The sequence below is a fragment of the Chamaea fasciata genome, unplaced genomic scaffold, assembly GCF_029207755.1.
Source record: "Chamaea fasciata isolate MVZ Bird 193981 ecotype frontalis unplaced genomic scaffold, bChaFas1.0.hap1 SCAF_3, whole genome shotgun sequence".
Taxonomy (NCBI): Eukaryota; Metazoa; Chordata; class Aves; order Passeriformes; family Sylviidae; genus Chamaea; species Chamaea fasciata.
The window spans coordinates 16,877,353-16,897,520 of NW_027094088.1; the positions used below are offsets into that span (position 1 = coordinate 16,877,353).

Genomic DNA, 20,168 nt, shown 5'->3' on the forward strand with positions numbered 1-20,168 from the left:
GCTCACTCAAAACCTCTCGAAAGAAGTTAGCAGCAAATAAGCTCTGCAGGAGCCTTAGCATGGAGGTGAAATCTGTTCGCCGCCTACGTTTTTTCTGTGGGGCTCATTTCATTATCTGCAAGAGCTATCAAGAACTACAGCACATAACTCGTTTCCAGACTGGTCTGCCAGAACCCTTAAACAAATTTCAGGAGAAAAAATTAAAACTAAGTTTTCACAGGACAGAATTTCAGCAGTAAATTTCTTCATGTGAACTTTCATCAGCAATTGCAGGAGAATATAAAAACCCAGTAAGTTTTAAATGTGTGATCCTGTCCAAGTATTGCTTCTGTAAAGAATTGCAACAAAAATAGTACAAAAGTTTCTTTTAGATTGGAGTGTACAAGCTGAAAGTAATCACACGTGGACTAAGCTCTCAAAAATGCTAGAGGGTGTGACTGAAACAGAAAGGTAGTCAACCAAAAAGGGAACACCTACAAACCAAGAAACTAACGGAGTGAAAAAGGGCAAAAAAAAAAAACCCACAACGAAAACCACCCAAGAAAAATAAAACCCCCAAACAGAAAAACCCAAACATTCCACTACTTATACCACACTAAAAAAACATGAAAATCAGAAATGCTTCCAAATTCAGCTTTCTTACTAAATCAAGTAAGAAAGGAATCTAAATGACAACTAATTCTGCTTCTTAGCAGTGTAGCTTAGAGAGCTCAGTTCAGCTCCAGACTCCACCTGGTACTATACTCACCAAACTCACTTTTATGTGGAGCAGACAAATTTAACATTCTTAAAAGAGCCTCACATATACGCTACTTCAGCCAAGGCAGTACCCCCAGTATTTCCTAGATATGTTCCAAGGAATTAGGCCGTGCATTGAAGAGCAAAAGGGGAGGGAAGGCTGATCACTTTTTAATCAATATAACCCATGTGTAATATTTAAAAATCAAGACTAAAAACAGGTATCATTTAATGTATTTTAATAGCAAACTTACAGGAACAGCACAGAAGACAGACAACATTAAAAACATGTACTTGCATGTAGGACAACTCAGTTAGAAAAGTATAGTGAATGGATGGAATCTACTGTATGATAAAAATGCTACAAACACCATTTAGTTGCCATTGATAAGAAATTTACTTGTTTAAAAAAATCCAAATGCTGGCATTGTCCAGAAAAATTTGACAGGTTTATTTATAATTTTTTTTTATAAAGTTGTTTTGGTGAACAAGTTTCAACAATTCATGTTTTTATTTTTTTTGACCACATTGATTGTTTTATGTCCCCTTGTTTATATTAAAAATCCACACACAAATGAAAATGGAAAGAAAACTTGCCAATACCCGATTCTGTCCCCTATTTTTCCACTTGCAACCATATACTTAAGGTACCTTTTAACCCCATGGAAAAAATATCTAACGTTCATTACTACCAATAACAGGAAGAAGATTTTGCTTCGAGAATGACAAACCCATCGTGGTGAGGTTTTAGGCACGCTCCCCACGTATGCGGCGTGCTAGCTGGATATCTTTTGGCATGATTGTGACACGTTTGGCATGGATAGCACACAGGTTGGTGTCTTCAAACAGGCCAACCAAGTAGGCTTCACTTGCCTCCTAGTGTGGAAGAAAAGAGGTAAGAACATTTTCACTCTCTGAGCACCAGGAAAAACAAAGAATCATAGTTCAGAATTAAAAGTACAGTGTAACATGGCATTGAGGTTTTGATCCTTATTACTCACAAATATCAAAGTTTTAGATTTTCAGAAACAAAAAGCCTCCACTTTCTTACAATATTCTATGTCTAAAGTAGTGTACTGCTGCCATTTGGTAAGGACATCCTCCAGAACACAACAGAACTAATACTCCCATGGGACTCTAACAAGACAGGAAGGGGTTAAATTATTAACAGGTTACTTTGTTTAGGAAATTCTCTTTTCAAAGGCTGGGTTAGTGTTTGAGGAACTTGTTTGCTGCCTCTTCCAGAGTAAGAGTCACTGAGCATCAGGTGAAATTGGCAGGTGCCAGGGAAAAGAACATGTATTTCTTCCCAACACACAGTTCAGGCACACAGCTCCTTCCACAGGTACTGAAGAGGTGGCTTAACCCAAAAATTAGCAGAAAAAAAAAATACCCTGAGAACTATTAGAAATAAGAGCATTCCTTCAGTTCAGGAACTCCTTGAGCCATCAAAACCAGGACATCAGTCAGGAAATTACCATCAGACACTTGTCCCGTTCCTGTACTTTCTTCCTGCCTATCTGTGGACACAGCACTGCCCCTCCCTAACACAGAAGGTTCTCACCTCACACCTGAGAGAATCAGAGGCAGCACAAGAACAAAACTGACCACAGTGGTTTTCACTGTTACTGAACAGGACTCTGAGTTACACAGATGCTCAGCTGGATCTAAATATTCTCCTAACTCATGTTAAGGTAGCTGCTGCTAAGCCCAGCACAGCAATGGTAATTGTTTAAACATTTTTGGGTTGACATGGAATTCTAACACCCATCAACCTCCCAGGAAGCATCTTAGTGTGCCAGTGCTGGACACAGCAACACCTGGGCTGAGAAGGTGGGAATGATGAGGCTCGATTATAGAAAGGAGGGCTAGGTCAGCCTTTCTATAAAACATGTAAGAGAACAACTTGTGTGAACCACTTCACTGCCAGGAACTCCAGGAATCAACTTATTAGGTTCAAAGATCCTGTTTAAAAACATAAGATTATCCAGTATGAAGAAAGAACAATATTTACTACAGCAGATGAGGACTGAGATATTACCAAGTCATTTCATTTGCAGTAGGATACGAGAATCCCTAATGAAGTTTTGTCAAATCACTATCTGAGAAGTTTAAGACACTTCACCAAATATCCCTGCTGGCACAAACAACATGGTACCCAAGGGGTTATTTTTTTTTTTCTTAATTTATTTTATTTTTTTGAGTTTGGTTTTTCAACTATGAAAGCAGAACACACCAGGAATTGTATGTGACTAAGTTCTAAACCAACAACTCCTTAATGCAAAACCAGAAACATTCAAACCAGGAGCCTTCTGAAAGTGCATTAACTACTACACTTTCATAGGAAGTTCTAGATAAAGAGACACACAGATAAACCTCAGGATTTAAGAACTACTACACAGAATAACTAAAAGCAAAAGCAGCAACTCTGCAAACACACAGAGGCACCTTTTGAAGCTAAGCATATGCCCAAGTTTATGGGCTCTCGTGGCAAACATCTTGGCCCCTTATCAAGTGGAAGTCATTAACTAGAAAGAGACCATTTTGCCTGCATGTCAGACAGACTACAATTACAGATATGTTCTGGAACAATCTTACAACAGCTAAAAGAACAGTAAAGACCTGTCTTGAACCAGGAGTGTCTTTTATCACGAGAGGGAGATGTCCCCACGATAAGAACTGAGTCTTGTGGAGGGTCCTAACTTAGATTCAGGAATTTGGGCCGGAAAGAGCAATTAATAATTTTCTCTCTGTATAATTTAAGTTACATAACTAATATATTTTTTAAAATGTGTTTAGCATCAACTACATCCTAGGAAAGCAGCCATTTCCCTAACTGTGCTTAGATGTGGTTTATTGGGCTGTTTTTCTTTAGAGGGCATTTGAGGACACCACAAACTCCCCATTAGGATACCCCAGGACTTGCTTTACACAATGTTCCCTCTCCAACTGCAGAGCTCAAAGGTAGAGAAACTGTGTTTTTCTTCAGCTTCTTAAGCACTGGTCTAACAAACTGAGGGGCTATTAAAAAAAAAAAAAAAAAAAAAAAAGGAAAAAAAAAAAAACCAAAACAAACCCAAACCAAAGCACCCACCACAAAAACCCACACTTATAGGCTCTGTAAGGTTATCCTGGGGTCTCCACCGGCATTCCTAGATCCCCCGTGGGCAAGGCAAGGCTGAGGTGCGCATCCCTCCCCACCGGCGCGGGCCACGCCCATCGCGGCAGTCCCACCAATCAGAGGGAGCCCAAACTAACCCTGGAAACAGCCTGGCCAATGGGGGTGCGGGGCGGGGCTCCGGGGAATCCCGACCGGGGGGCACAGCCCGCCCGCGACCCCTGCAAGGCTCACCTGCAAAGCACCGATGGCAGCGCTCTGGAAGCGCAGATCTGTCTTGAAGTCCTGAGCAATTTCACGCACCAGACGCTGGAAGGGGAGCTTGCGGATCAAAAGTTCGGTGGACTTTTGATAGCGCCTGATTTCGCGCAGAGCCACAGTACCTGGCCTATTAAAATTAAATAAAATGAAAAAAAAATCGTATTGAAAACATTTTCTACATCACCTTAAAAATAGGGGTCCATCCTCCTGACTAAACCAAGTACCATACACTTCTGTTTTCCCTAGGAGAGTCCCAACAATTACAATAAAAAATCAGTTCCACTGGCAAAGGGTCACTGTCTTCTCACCACCTATCTGTGCCAACTTCCACTGGCTTCAGCAGGGATCCATCAGGCCTGACTTCCCCAAGGGAAGACTTGGCCAGTGTACTGTCCACCTGACACCAACACAGCTCAGTGCAGATGTGGCAAACCACAAAGCTGCCCCAAGTTCAGCTGCACCAAAGGTACCCTCCCAGCGAGGGGCCTGACAGGAACCCTGATTTCAAGGGAAAACTGGTTCTTTTTCTCTACTGTCAACATTCACAGAAACGACAAAATTTATATTCTCTGTTGTACTGTCAGTCAAAAGTATCCAGCATATTTCCCCACATTAGTTTTGGTGTCAGAATGACAAATTCGGATTAGCAACATATGTTCACAAGCATGATGTCCATCTGTGAAATTAATACCACACTTATTTCTGTGGAAGCTTTATCTTTTCCTGCTCCAGCTTTATTACTTTTCTCCCAATTGATTAATTCTGCCTCACACCTAGAGCAAGAATCACAGAGTGGGTCAGGTTAGAAAGGACCATAGTGGATCACCTGGCCCAACCTCCCTGCTCAAACAGGATCGTCCCAGAGATGGTTTCTCAGGACTGTATCCAGACAGCTTTTGGATATCCCCGAGGAAGGAGACCCCACAACCACGCTGGGCAATCTGTTGCAATGCTCAGTCACCTTCACAGTAAAGTCTTTCCTCATGTTCAGGTGGAATTTTCTGTGCATCGGTTTCTGCCCATTGCCTCTTGTCCTGTTGCATGGCACCACGGACAAGAGCCTGGCTCTATCCTCTTCAGACTCCCGATACATTAATAAATCCCCTCTCGGACTTTTAGATTAAGTCCCCTATTCAAAACCCACTTCTTCCCAATCCACGTTTTCCCCAAGGAATACCTACACCTATCCCAAAACCATCATCCAAGCTGAAGCACGACTGCCGCTGCTCTGCGGCGAGCCAGGACTGGAAAAGGTCAGGACAAGGGGTGTGTGTGACAGCTCTGCCGCCGACTCCGTTCCGGCCTGGGGGTCCCAAGGCCGGGCATCGGGACGGGCGCGGGAGCCCCGGCGCATCCGCGGGTGCGCGGCTCCCTCTGGCGGCGGCTCCGCGCCCTGCAGGGCCCCGCGCCCGCCCAGCGCCGCCGCCGGATCCAGCCCCGCGAGCGGAGCGCGGAACGCGCCGGTAACAATAAACTTGGCGGCGGCGGCGCAGCCCTGCTGCGGCCTCTAGATAACCGCGAGTACAAAAAAAATTTAAAATTTAAAAGAACCGCCGAGCCGCGTCGCCGCGGGGGGAGGGGTGTTGATTTTGTAGTCACCAGCATCGGAACGCCCGGAAAGGGGCTTATGACAAACGCCGGGGGTCGGTATCGCCCTGGGAATTTCTGGTTATTTTTGCGGCTGGCGGGCACCGGCGCTTGGGTTTTTTTAGGTTTTTGGTGGGTTTTTGTTTTTTTGGTTTTGTTTTTTTTTCTCTGCCGGCAGGCGGGCGGCCTCGGGGAGCCGAGCGCGGAGGAGGCGGGGAAAAGCGCCCCCCGCCCTATCGGTCCCGCGGGGTGGGGGGGGAGAAGGAGGGATTTTTTGGGGGGAGGTTGCCCGGTAGCGCCCCGCGGCCGCCTCTGCGCGGCGCTGCGTTACCTGTAGCGGTGCGGCTTCTTCACCCCGCCAGTGGAGGGCGCGCTCTTGCGGGCGGCTTTGGTGGCGAGCTGCTTGCGGGGCGCCTTGCCGCCGGTGGACTTGCGGGCGGTCTGCTTGGTACGGGCCATGCTCCTGCCGACGTCGCTGCCTTACACCTGCCGGGGGAAACGTGGGCAGGCGGGGCAGGGGGGAAGTGATCACCCCGCTCGGCGTGCGCCCCCCCCCCGGCACCTGCCCCCGGGGCGGGCGGCAGCGCGGCCCCCGTCCCGCGCAACGCGTCCCTGCCCCGCCAGCCCCGAGCCCGCGGCGGCCGAACGCCTCCGACGGCCAGTTAAAAAAAAAAAAAAAAAAAAGCAACCCACACCGAAAAAGGAAAAAATTAAATTAGAAATTAACCGCCTGCCGATCGCGGAATATTAAAATACAGCTTTTTTTGCCCACGAATTCAATATCAAAGCGGCGGCGGCTGAAGCCGAGCGAGCCGCACGGCAGCAGGCGCGGAGAGGCGGCTGTCGCCTCCCCCCCGCCGGCCGCCCGTCACCTGCCAAGTGTTTGCAAATACCGCCCGGCAAACATCGGGGGGCTGGCACCGACCCGCCGCTCCCACCCGCCGGAAAACCTCCTCCGAAACTGCGGAGCGGGGGCCAGCGGAGCGGCAGCCCCCGCCGGCCCTTCCCCGGGCTGCCCGGCGCTCGCCGCCGCCCGCCTGCGCTCCCCGACCCGCAGGCAACCGCAGGCAACCCGGCGTTTATCGTGCGAAAAGGAAAGGGGCCGGATAAAGTGCGAGAAAGCAGCAAACTTTGTTTTCGGGGGGTTGTTTTTTGGGTGCCGTCTTTCTCTTTCTGTGTAACTGCTTCCCCAAGAGCTGCCTCGCTCCCAAGCGCCTCTCACAGGCAAACTCGGCTCCCAGAGCCAGAACAAAATGGAAACAATCACGAAACGCAGCCCTAGTCCTTTTGCAAAGGAGGAAAAAATAAATTGCAAAAAATAACGCCAAAAATATCGCCAGGAACTCCAAACCATGCGGGTGCAGATGCAGGGGGAGGCAGCGGAAAAGTTTGCACTCGAAAACCAAAAAATTGCGTTGCGTTTGGGTCGTTCCTTCGGCGAATTTCTTTCCCTTTTTATTGTTTTTTATGCAATAGGAAAAAAAATATGGTCGGTGACCAGAGAAAAGAGACAAGATGGTGAAGCTGAGCAACAACTGTGGGGAGCAGGGGAAGGAAGGCAGGAGAGTTACCCTGGGCTGGCGAGCGGCTCCTCTTTGCGACCGCTTCCCAGCCCCGATCCGGGCGATGTCAGGCTGAGGAGGCAGCTAAGGGGCTGGGGAGGCCGCTGGTGGGGGTCTGGAGCGGGGGCGAGGGGAGCAGAGGGGGGCAACGACCGCGCGAAACGGGGCCGGGGGTGCCGGCGGAGGGAGCCGCTCCGGCTGCGCCGGGAAGGCGGCGCGGCCAAGGGGAACCCGAACCGCCGCCGCCTCCCGAGCCCCCCAAAAGTTTGTGGGGAGGGTCGGGGGGCAGCGACGGGGGGTGTCGGGGCGCGGGGGGCGGCGGGCGCGGCGCCAGACTTACCCCGTCCGCTGGGCGAGCGCGGCTGCCGTGCGGGAGGGAGGGAGGGAGGGATGGAGGGCGGGCAGGCGGGCGGGCGCAGGAGGAGCCGGAGCTGCTGCGGCTGGCGCTGGCGGCGGCTCGGAGCACAATTGAAAGATGGCTGACCGGCGAGGGCCGGCCCCGCGCGCCGCCCCGCCCCCCGCGCGCCGGCCCCGCCCCGGCCCGCGCGGCCGCCAATGGCGCACAATGGAGGGAAGGCGCGGCCCCGCCCGCGGCCCCGCCCCCGGCCCGTGTGTACAAACACAAAAGGCACGCCGCGCGCGCGAGGGGATTCCCCGGGCCCGCCGCTCCGCCGCCCCCCGCCACCGGCCACGGGCCGCGTCCTCCTCCCCGCAGCCGGTGTGGCTGCGGCTTGCGCGGGTTCTGCTCGGGTTGGGAGTCACCGTGTGGCCAGCAGGACTAGGGGAGTGATTTCCCCACCCCGTACTCGGCATTGGCGAGGCCACACATCGATTGATGCGTCCAGTTCGGGGCCCCTAACTATGGGAAGGACATGGAGGTGCTGGAGGGTGTCCAGAGAAGGGCAACGGAGCTGGGGAAGGGTCTGGAGCATTTGTCGTACAACGAGCTGCTGAGGGAGCTGGGATGTTTATCCTGGAGAAAAGGAGGCTCAGGAGTGACCTTACTGCTCTCTGCAACTCCCTGAAGGTGGGGATTGACCTCTTCTCCCAGGCAACGAGTGACAGGACAAGAGGAAATGGCCTCAGATTGCGGAGGGAGGTTTAGCTTGGACATTAGGAATTTCTTCCCAGAAAGGGTGATTGGACATGGGAACAGACTGCCCAGGGAGGTGGTAGTTACTGTCCCCTTGGATGTGTTCAGAGAAAGACTGGACATGGAACTTAGTGCCATGGTCTAGTTGACAAGTGGTGTTCAGGTAAAGGCTGAACTCGATGATCTTAGAGGTCTTTTCCAATTTAATTGATTCTGTGACTTTTTTTTCTATATATAGAAGCAAAACTAAAAAAATTCTCCCTGTAAGTTGGCCCATCACAGCCCACCCAGCGAGGATCTGCTGTGGAAGGGCCATACTTAGTCTGTAAAATCAGAGCTGAGTGTCAGGAGGGGACTGCTGGGGATACTTCAGTCTCAGAAACGCACTGTAGGCACAGTGGTTCACAAGGAAAATCTACTGTTGGGGAAGGAAGAGGAGCCCCATTTCCTGCATCAGTGCTGTCCCACGGTTTGGAGTTTGAAATGCAGCTATTGGAAAAGCAACTATAAGTTTAGCACTGCCATTGCCAGCAGATACCAAACGGTTGCATCAGCTGCCATGATGTTTAGTGAGAAAAAGTGTGCTTTATTTTCTATTAATGTCAGGATCAAAATGCCCTGGGGGAAAGTAACGTGCACTCCAATACACCTCAACAGTCACAGGCAATTGTCTTGAGCACATCTCAACTACAGAGTAAGATCCTCTGCTCACACAAACTGGTGCCACCATCTTGTCTGTCATTTAGGTGTTAGAAGGAGCCATATTTGATTTGCAAAATCTTTATTATGGATGATGATGTAATGCAGCTCTGTGCGGAGACAGCCAAACTACCTCCAGCAGCTGCAGTGGTTTAGCCATGTGAGCCTTCACTTGGGGCTAATCAAACCTGACAAGAGAGTGTTATCGTGGGCAGAACACCCTGCTAAAATAGATATAGTCTGCATTAATGCTCAGATAAAAACAACGGCCTGCACTACACAGACATGACCAGACATGCCACACATCCAACTCTGACCCTACACTGAGTTTATGAGAGGTGACTGTCAGGAAAGAAAAACCACAAAGGCTTTTATTTCTACTTACAGAAGTATTGGTGGATTGATTTATGTATTGATAGTATTTCATGAGACAACAGCACCTTACTGGACAGTCAAAAGTGAACTCCGAGCTGTTCAGTATTATATAATAAGAGTATTTGCAAATGCTCTGTAAACTCTAAAAGCCAGGCACCGAAACTGGCATGAGTTCCCCACACAACACACGCATGCCATGATGAGCAGCTGGAAAAGTTAAAAGAGGGCAGCACTAGCTCCCAGCCACAAGAAGCTGCCCGGAGGTTAATAATCCATAGGTTTTCCCTGTCAGCTTTAGCTCTGCCCGCTCCCGGAGGTGCGGAGGGAGCGGCCGCGCTCCCAGTGCTCTCCGTCCGGCTGTTCCCGCGCCCTTCTCCCACCGGAGGAGCTGCTCCACCGCGCCCCCCGGCTGCGGCCCTCGCTGGCGGCCGGGTGTGACCGAGCCCCGAGGTCACCGGCGAGTCCCGGAGCCCCCGCGCCGGTGCTGCCGCGGGTGGCAGCGGACGGGCCCCCGCCGCCATTGGCGGGAGCGCCCTGGAATTCCATGACGCCAGGCGGGGCGGGGCGCGCGGCTGTCCCGGCCCCGGCGCTGCCCCCTCCCACAGCGAGCCCGTGTTTTCCTCCGGGAACTCGGCGGTCGAGCGAGCTCTGGTGTCTCCTGGAGCGCTGCAGCGCTGCTCCCGCCCTGCCGCTGGCAGCTCTGGCTGGTTTCAAACACGTGAGGAACACCGCAGGCAGGACTACAGGGCATTGTCTGCCCATTGCCCACAACGCAACACAGGGAAAGCCCAGAGAAGGAAAAACTATTCCAGTATTACCAGGTTTTACACCTTCGTTTCATCCTCGCTGATTAATGCCATTAAACCCGTGCTTTTCCAGGGCTGTAGGAACAGGTACAGCCCTTTGAGCTTTGCCACAAATGCTATTTGAGTGCCTACAGGACAGCACAGAAAGAGCTCAACTCTGAAAAGACTCCAGACGTTCATCTTTCACTGGCAGCACCGATAAACCTTTGCTCCTCCTTTCCGAAGGCCTTTATCTCCGCAGACCACAGGCATCTTCCACCCTAAGGCATCTATAAGCGGCCATGAAGAAACCTAACCTAATGAGATTCCACTGGTTTAGCCGGCAATAACATGCCAAGGACAACTGCAGCGCTTCATCCTCACCCAGCGTAACCACCGCTGCTGCAAACGTCGCCAGATTGCTACGGGAAAGAAGATTAGGGTGGAAAACAGCTGGTGCAGATTGGAGCCAAAGAAGACTCAAATGATAATGAATAGAAATGAAGAACATTCAAATCAGAAGTTGTTTTCAGCACCTTCCACAGAAAGTAGGCAGCCCTCATTCAGCAAAAAAAAAGAGGGAGATTTCCACTGCTTATACTCCTTTGGGCTGTCCAAGTAGCAGGTATTTTTCAAAATAATATCTTTCACCTTTCCCTTGTTGGGAAACACTCATCTTGCCTGGGAGACTCTGGGCAGAGGAAGGCAAGCACTTTTGCCATCAGGATGCATTAATTGCACCTATTGTATCAAGTTAAAAATAGTTTCAAAATGTTACTAGGAAAAAAAAAACCACAACCAAACAAAACACAAACCAAGCAAAACTATCACGCTGTTGCTTTGGACCTTTCCAAATAGCTCCTAGTCAGCTTCTAATGCCACTGTAATGAGCTGGTGCAGTTGGAGGAAGAGCTACCAGATCAACCCCAGTAAGATCACAGACTGCAGGAACAACTACAGACAACTGCAGCAGCTGCCTCCCTTTGCAACAGCACAGATTACAAGCCAAACAAAACACAGCAGAGCAGATGAAGTTTGCCTTTTTTGAGGTTAACTGGACCAAAAAAGAAAAAAATGGGAGTCCAGGGTATGATCAGAGAGTATGGTTGTTTTTAAGCAACACTGCAGATAATCTTTCAGAATCATTTGAGAAAGGCTTCCCACTACAAAAGACATTCACAGTTTGTCACCAAACTCCAAAGGGTCTCTGATCAAAGAAGAAACATTTCTTTCCTATCCCCCCCAAAAGCACAAACTAAACATCCAAATGACTTAGTCTTGCTCCAGCTCAACAGATAAAGGTCCTCTCCTATCACCCAGGGAAAACTGGGATTGTTACTAGTTTTATCTGAAAAGCTACTCAGACATTCTGGTGATGGAAGGAGTATTAAAGACTACCTTTATTTATCTACAGCCTTCACCTGACTACTACTTTCATTCATCTCCTCCCAGACCCAATTCTCCCTTCCTGTTCTCAATCAGATTCATCTCCCTTCTTTAACTCATTGAACCTCCAATACCAATCAACCTTTGCACTCCAGATCTGCAAGTTCTCACCTATTGCCTGCCCCAGCTCCCAGCGCAGTGGCCATTTCCTTATTTCATATTCCCTACACACCTCTTTGACTCAGTGTATTTGCTCAGACAGTTTTGCATTTTTCTCTTTTTTCTGGTTTTTGTTTTGGTTGTTTGTTTGTTTTTGTGAGTTTGTTGTTGTTGTTGTTTTGTTGGTTTGGTTTGGTTTTTTGGGTTGTTTTTTTTTCCTATCCCTATCTTTCATCCTCTTGATTCTGATGTCAAACACTTCCCACCTTCCCCAGTTCTTTAGCCAGCCCCAGTCCCATACCTGCTGTGTTCCCTTCTGCAGCTCACAGGCTGGACGGCCTTTGCCAGCCAATTTCAATCCCATCCTTAAAAAACACTGGGCTGTGTTGCTTCATCCTCACTCCAGTCCAGGCAGGCCTGCCCCCCAGTTTGTGGTTATGGCTGCTATGCACTTACCATTTCTCCTGGAAATTAAAGTTAAATGTCAGTACAAAATGCTCACAAGCTTTAAAACTATCTTCCTCTTAAAATGCATTTTGACAGAATTAAAATATTTGTAGCCTTAACTTAGCATTAACAGTACATTTGGTGCAGATTTAAATGTATTCATAAATAATCATCTACATAAAAGACAAAAATACACATTTGCTGGTTTTTCCTAGGAAGTTACTAGGGGTGGCAATCATTGGCACTTGTTAGGGAAAGTACAAGTCACCTAAAGACCTCAAAATGAGTTACAATAATTTTGCCTCTGTGTAAATAGCTTTTTATTAGTATTTATTTTGAAGGTTTCTATGTCATGGGTTTGTAGAGCACAGAAGTTACAGCACTGTAACAGCAGCCATTGTACTGCATAACTGATATGCTAGATTGCCCATCACACAGGACACATTTCTATCCTTTGGAACATTTATATTCTCTGTCAAAACAGACACCAAAAATACACTGGCCAGAACTAGCAGCTGTGTAGTACACCTATCTTTAGAGATTAGCCCCTACTGGAAACATAGATAAGAAGAAGTTGTGTAGTAGCAGTAGTAGTAGACACAGCTTTTTCCTCACTTTTTCATGTCTTTTAGTCGTGTCTTTTGCCTTTTGCAGTTCCCTGAAATGCTTCACATACATCAGACATGATGGCCCCATTGTTCCAAGAAAACTCTTCCACACTTTTGTTTACTTTTAAACAAGTCTCAAGCTCCTCGAGTTCCTGTGGAGGATTCATAGTTTTTTATTTATGCTTGTGCTAAAGTGTATCCCTGAAAAGTGAGCCCAAAGGAAAGTCCCCTGTTTAAATAACAACAAAAGTGTACTTGTGCCACATGAAAAAATTCATTGGAATCCCTGGGTTCTTCAGGAAAGCTTAAAAGAGACAGTTACTTTAAAATGCAAACCCATCAGTCCTCACATCCAAAGTCCAAAGGTACTTCTTGTCACACTTCGAGCATCACAGATGGCATGGGGATTCAGGACAACCTACTTTGGACACAAAGTGTGTTTTTCTAGTGTCTAATTACCTAAAGCAGTAAATCTGTTTTTTTCTTCAAACCTTTTCTGGTAATTAACACTGTTTCAATGAAAACTTTTTCCAAAAAGGTATTTCAAGGACAAAGTTATAAACGAGTGAAAATAAGCCTACAATAGCTCAGAGAAAAAGATTCAGGACTTCTGGATTTTCCTTCTCTTTTTGGATTACCACTAATTTTTAGGAGGCTTGATGAGTTTGACTCACCTTTGTGGATTGTCTCCTACAAAGACTTACCAAGCTCTTAGTTTCACTGCTGTTATATAGGGACCCCTGGCTCCAATTCCTTATGTATCATCCAGGATTCTCTTACTATAATCTCATTTGTATGGCCTGTTATTAACACACATGCACTGCTGGAACTCATCTCTCATCCCTCTACTGAGGTCCCACAGAACATGAAAGAGTAAATAATATTACATAAAATAGTGCTAATTCTTTCCTTTCTGTGGTCTAATGAGTTTCTTCTGGTGGAAAGAGTCATAAAAATCCTGTATGAGCACCTTATAATGACATCCTGAAACTCCATTCCTATTCCTATCTTGTTTGCTTATTTGTTTGTTCATAATAGCCTTTTAGATATGCTTAATATTTTAGTATACTTTCTAATAGAAAGTAAAAAAAAATGTCCATTACCTTTTGAAGACTGGAAGTTAAAAATATCTTTAATTGTCTGATCCAGAGCTAAGAACAGTTCCAGGTACATACAATGGATTGTAGCTGTAACCACAGTCTTCATTTCTTCTTATCAGCTTTGAAGGACTGGCATGCAACAGTTCAGTATCTTAAGGTGGAAACAGGACTTGCAATATCATGCCAAAAAAGCTGAATTCCTATTACACTGGCACTATAAAAAATCCTAAACAGAAACCCCTTGTCAGGAGAACTTCAGCTTCTTATTGACTTCTCTAAGCTTATGCCCTTTCTTCTTCCATTTCTCAGGACAGTATTATGCTTTTTTTCTTAGATATTGCCAGTTTGGAGTGCACTAAAGGGTTAACAGAACAGAAACCAAGTTCTAGCACCCGACAGGGAATAGGGCACAACAGATAATTGTGAGGTTATTGTACAGCCCTGCCAAAGACTAGAAATTATATGGTATGACAAGGAGGATCTGTGATTTCTTAGATAAAGTATGATCAAATGTGATAACATATTTCAGAGATATGATGTGAAATTTAATTACAGAAATATGTTAAAGGCATTGGGTGAAAGGACTGGTGGACAAGTAAAGAGAAAAGGGAGTTTTTCTTCTGTAATGATAATGCAAGAATCTGAAATTTTCTGTAGCTTCCTGAGTTAGTTTGCATTGACAGACACATTTCAAGTGGGTTTTCGCAGAATTTTCTGCAGAATAAGGAAGAACAATTGTTCTGGGGAATATTTCTTCCCAACATTACAGCACAATAAAATTATTTAACTTATTTTAGCTCTCCTGGCTCTTCACACATGACTAAGTTAAGATAACAACCTTTGCTGTCTTTTGAAGCATTGTATTGTACTGTGGAAGGAACTGGGTAGCCCATGGTTTTCTAACAGAGACTACTGCAAAATCTTTCATTTCCAGTACTTCCGTGCTATGAGTTCATTAAAGCTGCCAAGGAGAAACAACTAACACAGGCTCTAATTGGTTCCCAAACAAGATCCCTACTACAACTACATTGATTTCCTAAGAGCTCCTGTTGTAGAATTCCAGCAGGCTGATTTGCCCCAAGGCTCACACCTGCTGGAAAACAAACCCCTGAGGGCTTGCATTAGGGAGGGGAAAAGAAGGCTCAGTCCTTTCCACCACCCATTAGGCTCACGTTGGCTTCATTCTGCAGCACTGTGCTTGTGAAGGATGCTTTTTACACACTGATGCAGGATCCAGCCCCTGCTGACACTGCCTTGAAAGGCTCTGAGAGCTACTATACTTGACAGAACTAAAAGATAATATTATTTATTTCATTTCTTTGCTCAGTGGGGTAATCTCATGAGATATGAATCTCTTCTTCATGAGGGCCCTGGGGATAGCAGCCAGAATGAAACTCAGCTACTCTTTAGTACAATGCAAACAGCCCAGACCAAAGCACTCAGGCTCCAACAGCAAAGAGCAGACCAAAATACCAGCTATGACACCCTATATCTTAATTTATTTGGAACAATATTCTGTAGGCTGGTTGCTTTGAAAATACATCTGCTTGTTCCTCGTAAAAATATAAGAGTGTCTTGAAATGGTATTGATGCTTCATAAGCCTCATTTGTGATTCTTCCTCGAGCCTCAGCTGAGGACAGGTCTCAAAAATCAAAATACTGTTCTGAGGTCTGGCTCTAAGACAGTTGAGAAGTGTTCTGACATGTCCCATCTTTCTCAGCAAGTATTCCCAAATCTCAAAACCCACTTGTGGAGAAAGTGGTCTCCTGAGAGCAGAAAAGGGAGAGGGAAGATGGAGTAGCAGACATTACATCTTAAAGCATCAGCAAAGAACATAAAGTTATTTTCAGTCTTTTGAGACTACAGAGCTTTGGGGGTTTTTAAAGAAATGAAAGCTTCTTATTTTCCCAACATTCTCTGTAAGTTACACACTCTGTAGACTCTACTTTTCTGTACCATATTTTTAGATTATTTTTCTTCATTTCTGCTCCTCTTCTTCTCAAATTCACATCTCACAAGGCATCACAGTATGAAAACCGCAGTTGCTATTGAGAATAGCACTTTATAGTAGCACTTCTCATTAGTTTCCTAATGCTGAGAAACTTCTGCAACACAGTTCATGTTCAAGCCTAATGAAGAACAATTTGCCCTGACTACTCAACGTTCAGTATCCACAATTCCAGCTGAGAATACAAGGATTCACAGTTATTCATTTCTAAAAATGAGGCCTAGTGTGCCTCTGTCTACATACCCAGGTGTGGGCACCCTAATTAGAGGCTATTTTTAAAAAACTCCTTTAAAATGCCCAAAAAGCTGCTTTCACATCACAAGGAGAAAGCACCAGAGCCAGAATTAGCAGTTCCTGTCTCCCAAACACACTGTGACCACACGTCTCTTGTGTCAGAGGAGGGGGCCGGAAGCCAGGGTGCACAGGAACGATGTGGCAATAGGTGGTTCCTTATGATCAAACAGTGCCTGTCAAGCCTCACTTGCTTTGTGAGTGCCACAAAGCTACTTTCATGGGGCCCAGCTGCCTTAAAGGGAGCATTGGTGATAAGAAGAATTTGTCAGGCAGCACCAGTTCGTTATATATGATTTGTATGTCTTAGTCAGTTGCTGACAAAATTCTCTCTTTAAGAATTCTCTCCCCAGTGAGACTGGGGAGTTTTACCAAAAGTCCTACATCCCTGCAGACAGATGATAACATCAAAATCTCCTCTTTTGTTTTTGAATTTTAAAGAAAGTGTTAGACAGTTGTGTTTGCAGGCACAAACTTGATCCCCTAACAACTCCAAACTCATCAAAACAAATAAACAAGCAACAGAAGGTAAATGAAAATGCACAAATTTAGTATGTGCTAACATTGCATGATTCTAGAAAATCTTCCGTTCTGTGGAGACTCACTACAACTTCTGCATGCTAAATCTTGGCACTACAACTTACAGTCTACAAGTGATGTTAAAATACAAGCCACAGCCTGGGCAACTAAAGTGGAGAACATCAGTTGGGTTAAACATGGACTGCAAGGCACAGATCTCGGGACAGAGGAAGAGAAGCAGCACCACTTGAAACCTCAGCAGCAAAGAACCACAGGAAAGGCTGCCAGCCTGTTTCCCCTGGGCTACAAGGCTTCTAGGCACAGTTTCCATGTCGGCACTGTGCCCCACATTCAGCAGAGGGGCTGTGCTTGTGCAGGATAAACCCCCACTGTGAGAGGGAGCAATTTACCAGATGCTACTGAAGTTGACACTACACACTTCATTCCGTCTTGAAGTTACACCCTTTGGCCTAGCCCTGACCCCCAACAGACAGCGAGCATTCCTGGGAGTCACTGTCACTTCCCCCTGCTAAAAGCACACAGCACCCTTCTCCCGTGGTGCACTGAAGGACAACCTGGCTGTCTGGCAGTCCTGAATTTTGGGATGTGGCTCAGAGGGCCAGGAAGATTGTTCCTGCCACATCTGCAATATTTAAGGTTCTTGGTTCTGAGAAGCACAAGGTCACCTGTAGAAGTTTCACAGGCAAAGGGCCACCTGCACAAACCAGGAGTGAACACACCTCAGAGCCGTGCCCAGGTCTGCAGAGGTGCGGGGTACGATTGGCACAAAGGTTTCTCCTGACAAACTGTTCCTGTAACTTCCTGACACAAAAGAACAAAACAACAACAACAAAACAACCATCATCAGGTAGATTTTCCAACTGTGACTTTCACACACTGGCAAGAACTTCTTCCTAGCCCTGCTTTGAGAAACAACCAATCTGGCATGTTATGACACCGACATCACTCCTAGGCCAGAGCCCAAGTCAGACAGGAACACGAAGGAACAAAGGCACAGCTGTATCATCATCATCTTCCTAATACTGAAATATAACCATGTGAGGACAGGATTTTTCCAGGCCTCACATACATATGACTTAAGAAAGATTCTCAAGGGGCATAGTGAGCTGTATTACAAATTCCTCATAGATGACACATAATTACCTCTGTTTTGGAAAGGATTAGAAGAAACACTGGAGGGGAATCCAACCAGTGGTAGTCCTTGAACATCACACTAACAATTTAATTTCAACTGCATGGGTGCAAAAAGATACTGTGTAAAGAAAATGGCAAATTATTCCAATATCAAATCAACAAGAAGCTACACATCTGTAATCCTATAACGTCAGTATTCTCCAACTGAAACTTATGGAAAAACAACAACAACAACAACAACAAAAACAAAAAACAAAACCCTAGGCATTTTTCCTAAATCAATAATTGTATGGTTTTTTTCTAAGAGAAACAAATATAAATCTGAATGTGTTATTATTAATTTGTAGGTCCTCAGCAAGCTGGCAGAACATTCTCTACACAAGAAGATAAATATTACTACTAGAAGAATGTTGTCTAAGTGGGGCTAGTATGATCCAGTCAAAAGGCAATCATGTCAAACTCAGCAACCAAAAAATGAGGCCTCTCTCCACTACAGACTGGATCCTTAACTTGGGGCATCTCTCCCTCAAGTCAGAGGACCTTTGAGAATTTACACTAGCTGGGAATCTGACTCATAACACTTGATCAAAGGTCAAAAGATCAGTGTCACAATCTGCTTTAAACAGGATTTATGAACACCACCATGCCACAGGCTGCTGAGCATGTGATATCTATGCTGAACATATCTCAGAATGAGGGCTTACCCACTTGAGGCCCTCTGCTTGAAATTTCTGGTTTTTTAGACCTGTCCTGTGTGTTCTGCCTTTGTTGCTGTCCTCTTTTCCTCTTTCTGCTCCTTTGTAGTCTCTTCAGGTAAACCGAAAGCAGGCAGACATGGGTGGGGTAGTATAATTTGGGAGCTCCTCCCAACTACTGGAAATGCAACTTCAGTTCTAGCAAGGAACATTTCCAAATCAATTTTCATCTCAGTTGAAAAACAAATGAGGATACCGGATCTTTTTATTTTTTTTTCCTTCAGCTGATCATTTCAAGAAGAGTGTAACTTCGGTCTAATTATTGCAGACAGTGTTGTGATGGGATGAAAAGTCCACATTGCAAAGCCATACAATGTTTATTCTCTCTCTCCTGTTTCTTAAAAACTTTAAAGCATAGGGGTCTGACAGACAATAGAGATCTATCTTGTATATATTATACACATTTCATACCTTATGCTCACTCTTAGCTTTGGATTTTTATGAAGTTGTCAAACACACAGGTGCCAATTAGGAAACTAGAATCCGGTCCCTACACAGAGATTTAGTAATTAAGCAGTGTCTCTGCAAGCTGTAATTAAAAGCTTCATTAGAGGGAGAGCAAAAGCAAAGAGGCAGAGACCTGGTTTTGGTTTGTTTTCCTATAAAATATACTGTTCAGTACAAGTGACCCATTCAGAACTCTCCAGCTGTATTTGGTTAAAATTAACCAGAACAGACCAAATCTAGGCATTCAGACCAGCAAAGCAGAGAAAATACAAGGTAAAGGAATTCTTAGAACCTCAAGTGTTACCTTCTACGGTGTTACCTGGGTGTCTAATTAACCAATTCATTTCAAGCTATTGATGCCAAATTTCAAATTGCTATTAAGAACACTAACTAGGCTGACTGTGCTGGTGATATTTCGGGCCAAAGAGGGATCTTGGTTTCTCAGGTTCTTTACACATGTGTGTGCAGAGCAGTGCATGTTCTCCCCTGAAAGAACTCACAGTTTAAATACCCCTGCATAGGATGGAGACAAAGGTGTTAAGCACAACAAAGGGGCAAATGTGAGGGTAAAACTGGGTTTAGAGTTACCTTAAAATCTTGATTATCTCTAAGTATCTGCACTAGTAACAACTATGGGCTATAAGAATAAAAAAAAATCCAGCTACTCACCCCAGACATGTTCAGAGATTGATATCCAGGCATTCCTGTGAGACATTAAGAATATTAAACAGTAGTTATTGCATTCATACAATGTATAAGTAACATTTCTATTTCTCCCCCACCTGCTCCCATCCCAGTTTCAGGTATTTTAGCACCCTGTCTCTCCCCATTGCGCTGACGACACAGAAACTGAAGCAACTGACTATTGACATTTGGCAAGAAACTGCACTTGCAAATATCATCTTAGATCCATTACAGTTAATTACATTTTTGTCAAACAGTATGATGTCACATTGTCTGAAATAAAAAATGCTCCCTCATGTCATACAACCTCTTAGTTATTGTCCTAGGAACATGCACACACAGGTTTCTCTTCATCCTGTCCTTATCCTCCAGATAAAAATAATATGAAAG

At 45.8% G+C, this 20,168-nt stretch overlaps 1 protein-coding gene across 1 annotated transcript; it reads right to left on the bottom strand.

The window, feature by feature from the left end:
- Positions 1 to 960: 960 nt before the first annotated feature.
- H3-3A (H3.3 histone A) lies at positions 961 to 7,710 on the bottom strand. The gene is made up of 4 exons (XM_066178162.1): positions 7,607 to 7,710; positions 6,036 to 6,190; positions 4,091 to 4,244; positions 961 to 1,614 (listed from the first exon to the last, which is right to left on the bottom strand). Exons 2-4 carry the CDS (start codon positions 6,161 to 6,163, stop codon positions 1,486 to 1,488), a joined length of 411 nt encoding a protein of 136 aa, XP_066034259.1. The 5' UTR covers positions 6,164 to 6,190; positions 7,607 to 7,710; the 3' UTR covers positions 961 to 1,485.
- Positions 7,711 to 20,168: the final 12,458 nt, after the last annotated feature.

Excerpts from the sequence above, each read along its gene's own strand:
- H3-3A (XM_066178162.1), bottom strand. The coding sequence starts at position 6,163 with ATGGCCCGTACCAAGCAGACCGCCCGCAAGTCCACCGGCGGCAAGGCG. Across the intron at positions 4,245-6,035 it reads AAGAAGCCGCACCGCTACAG|GCCAGGTACTGTGGCTCTGC; the intron begins GTAACGCAGCGC and ends TAATTTTAATAG. Across the intron at positions 1,615-4,090 it reads CTGCCATCGGTGCTTTGCAG|GAGGCAAGTGAAGCCTACTT; the intron begins GTGAGCCTTGCA and ends CTTCCACACTAG.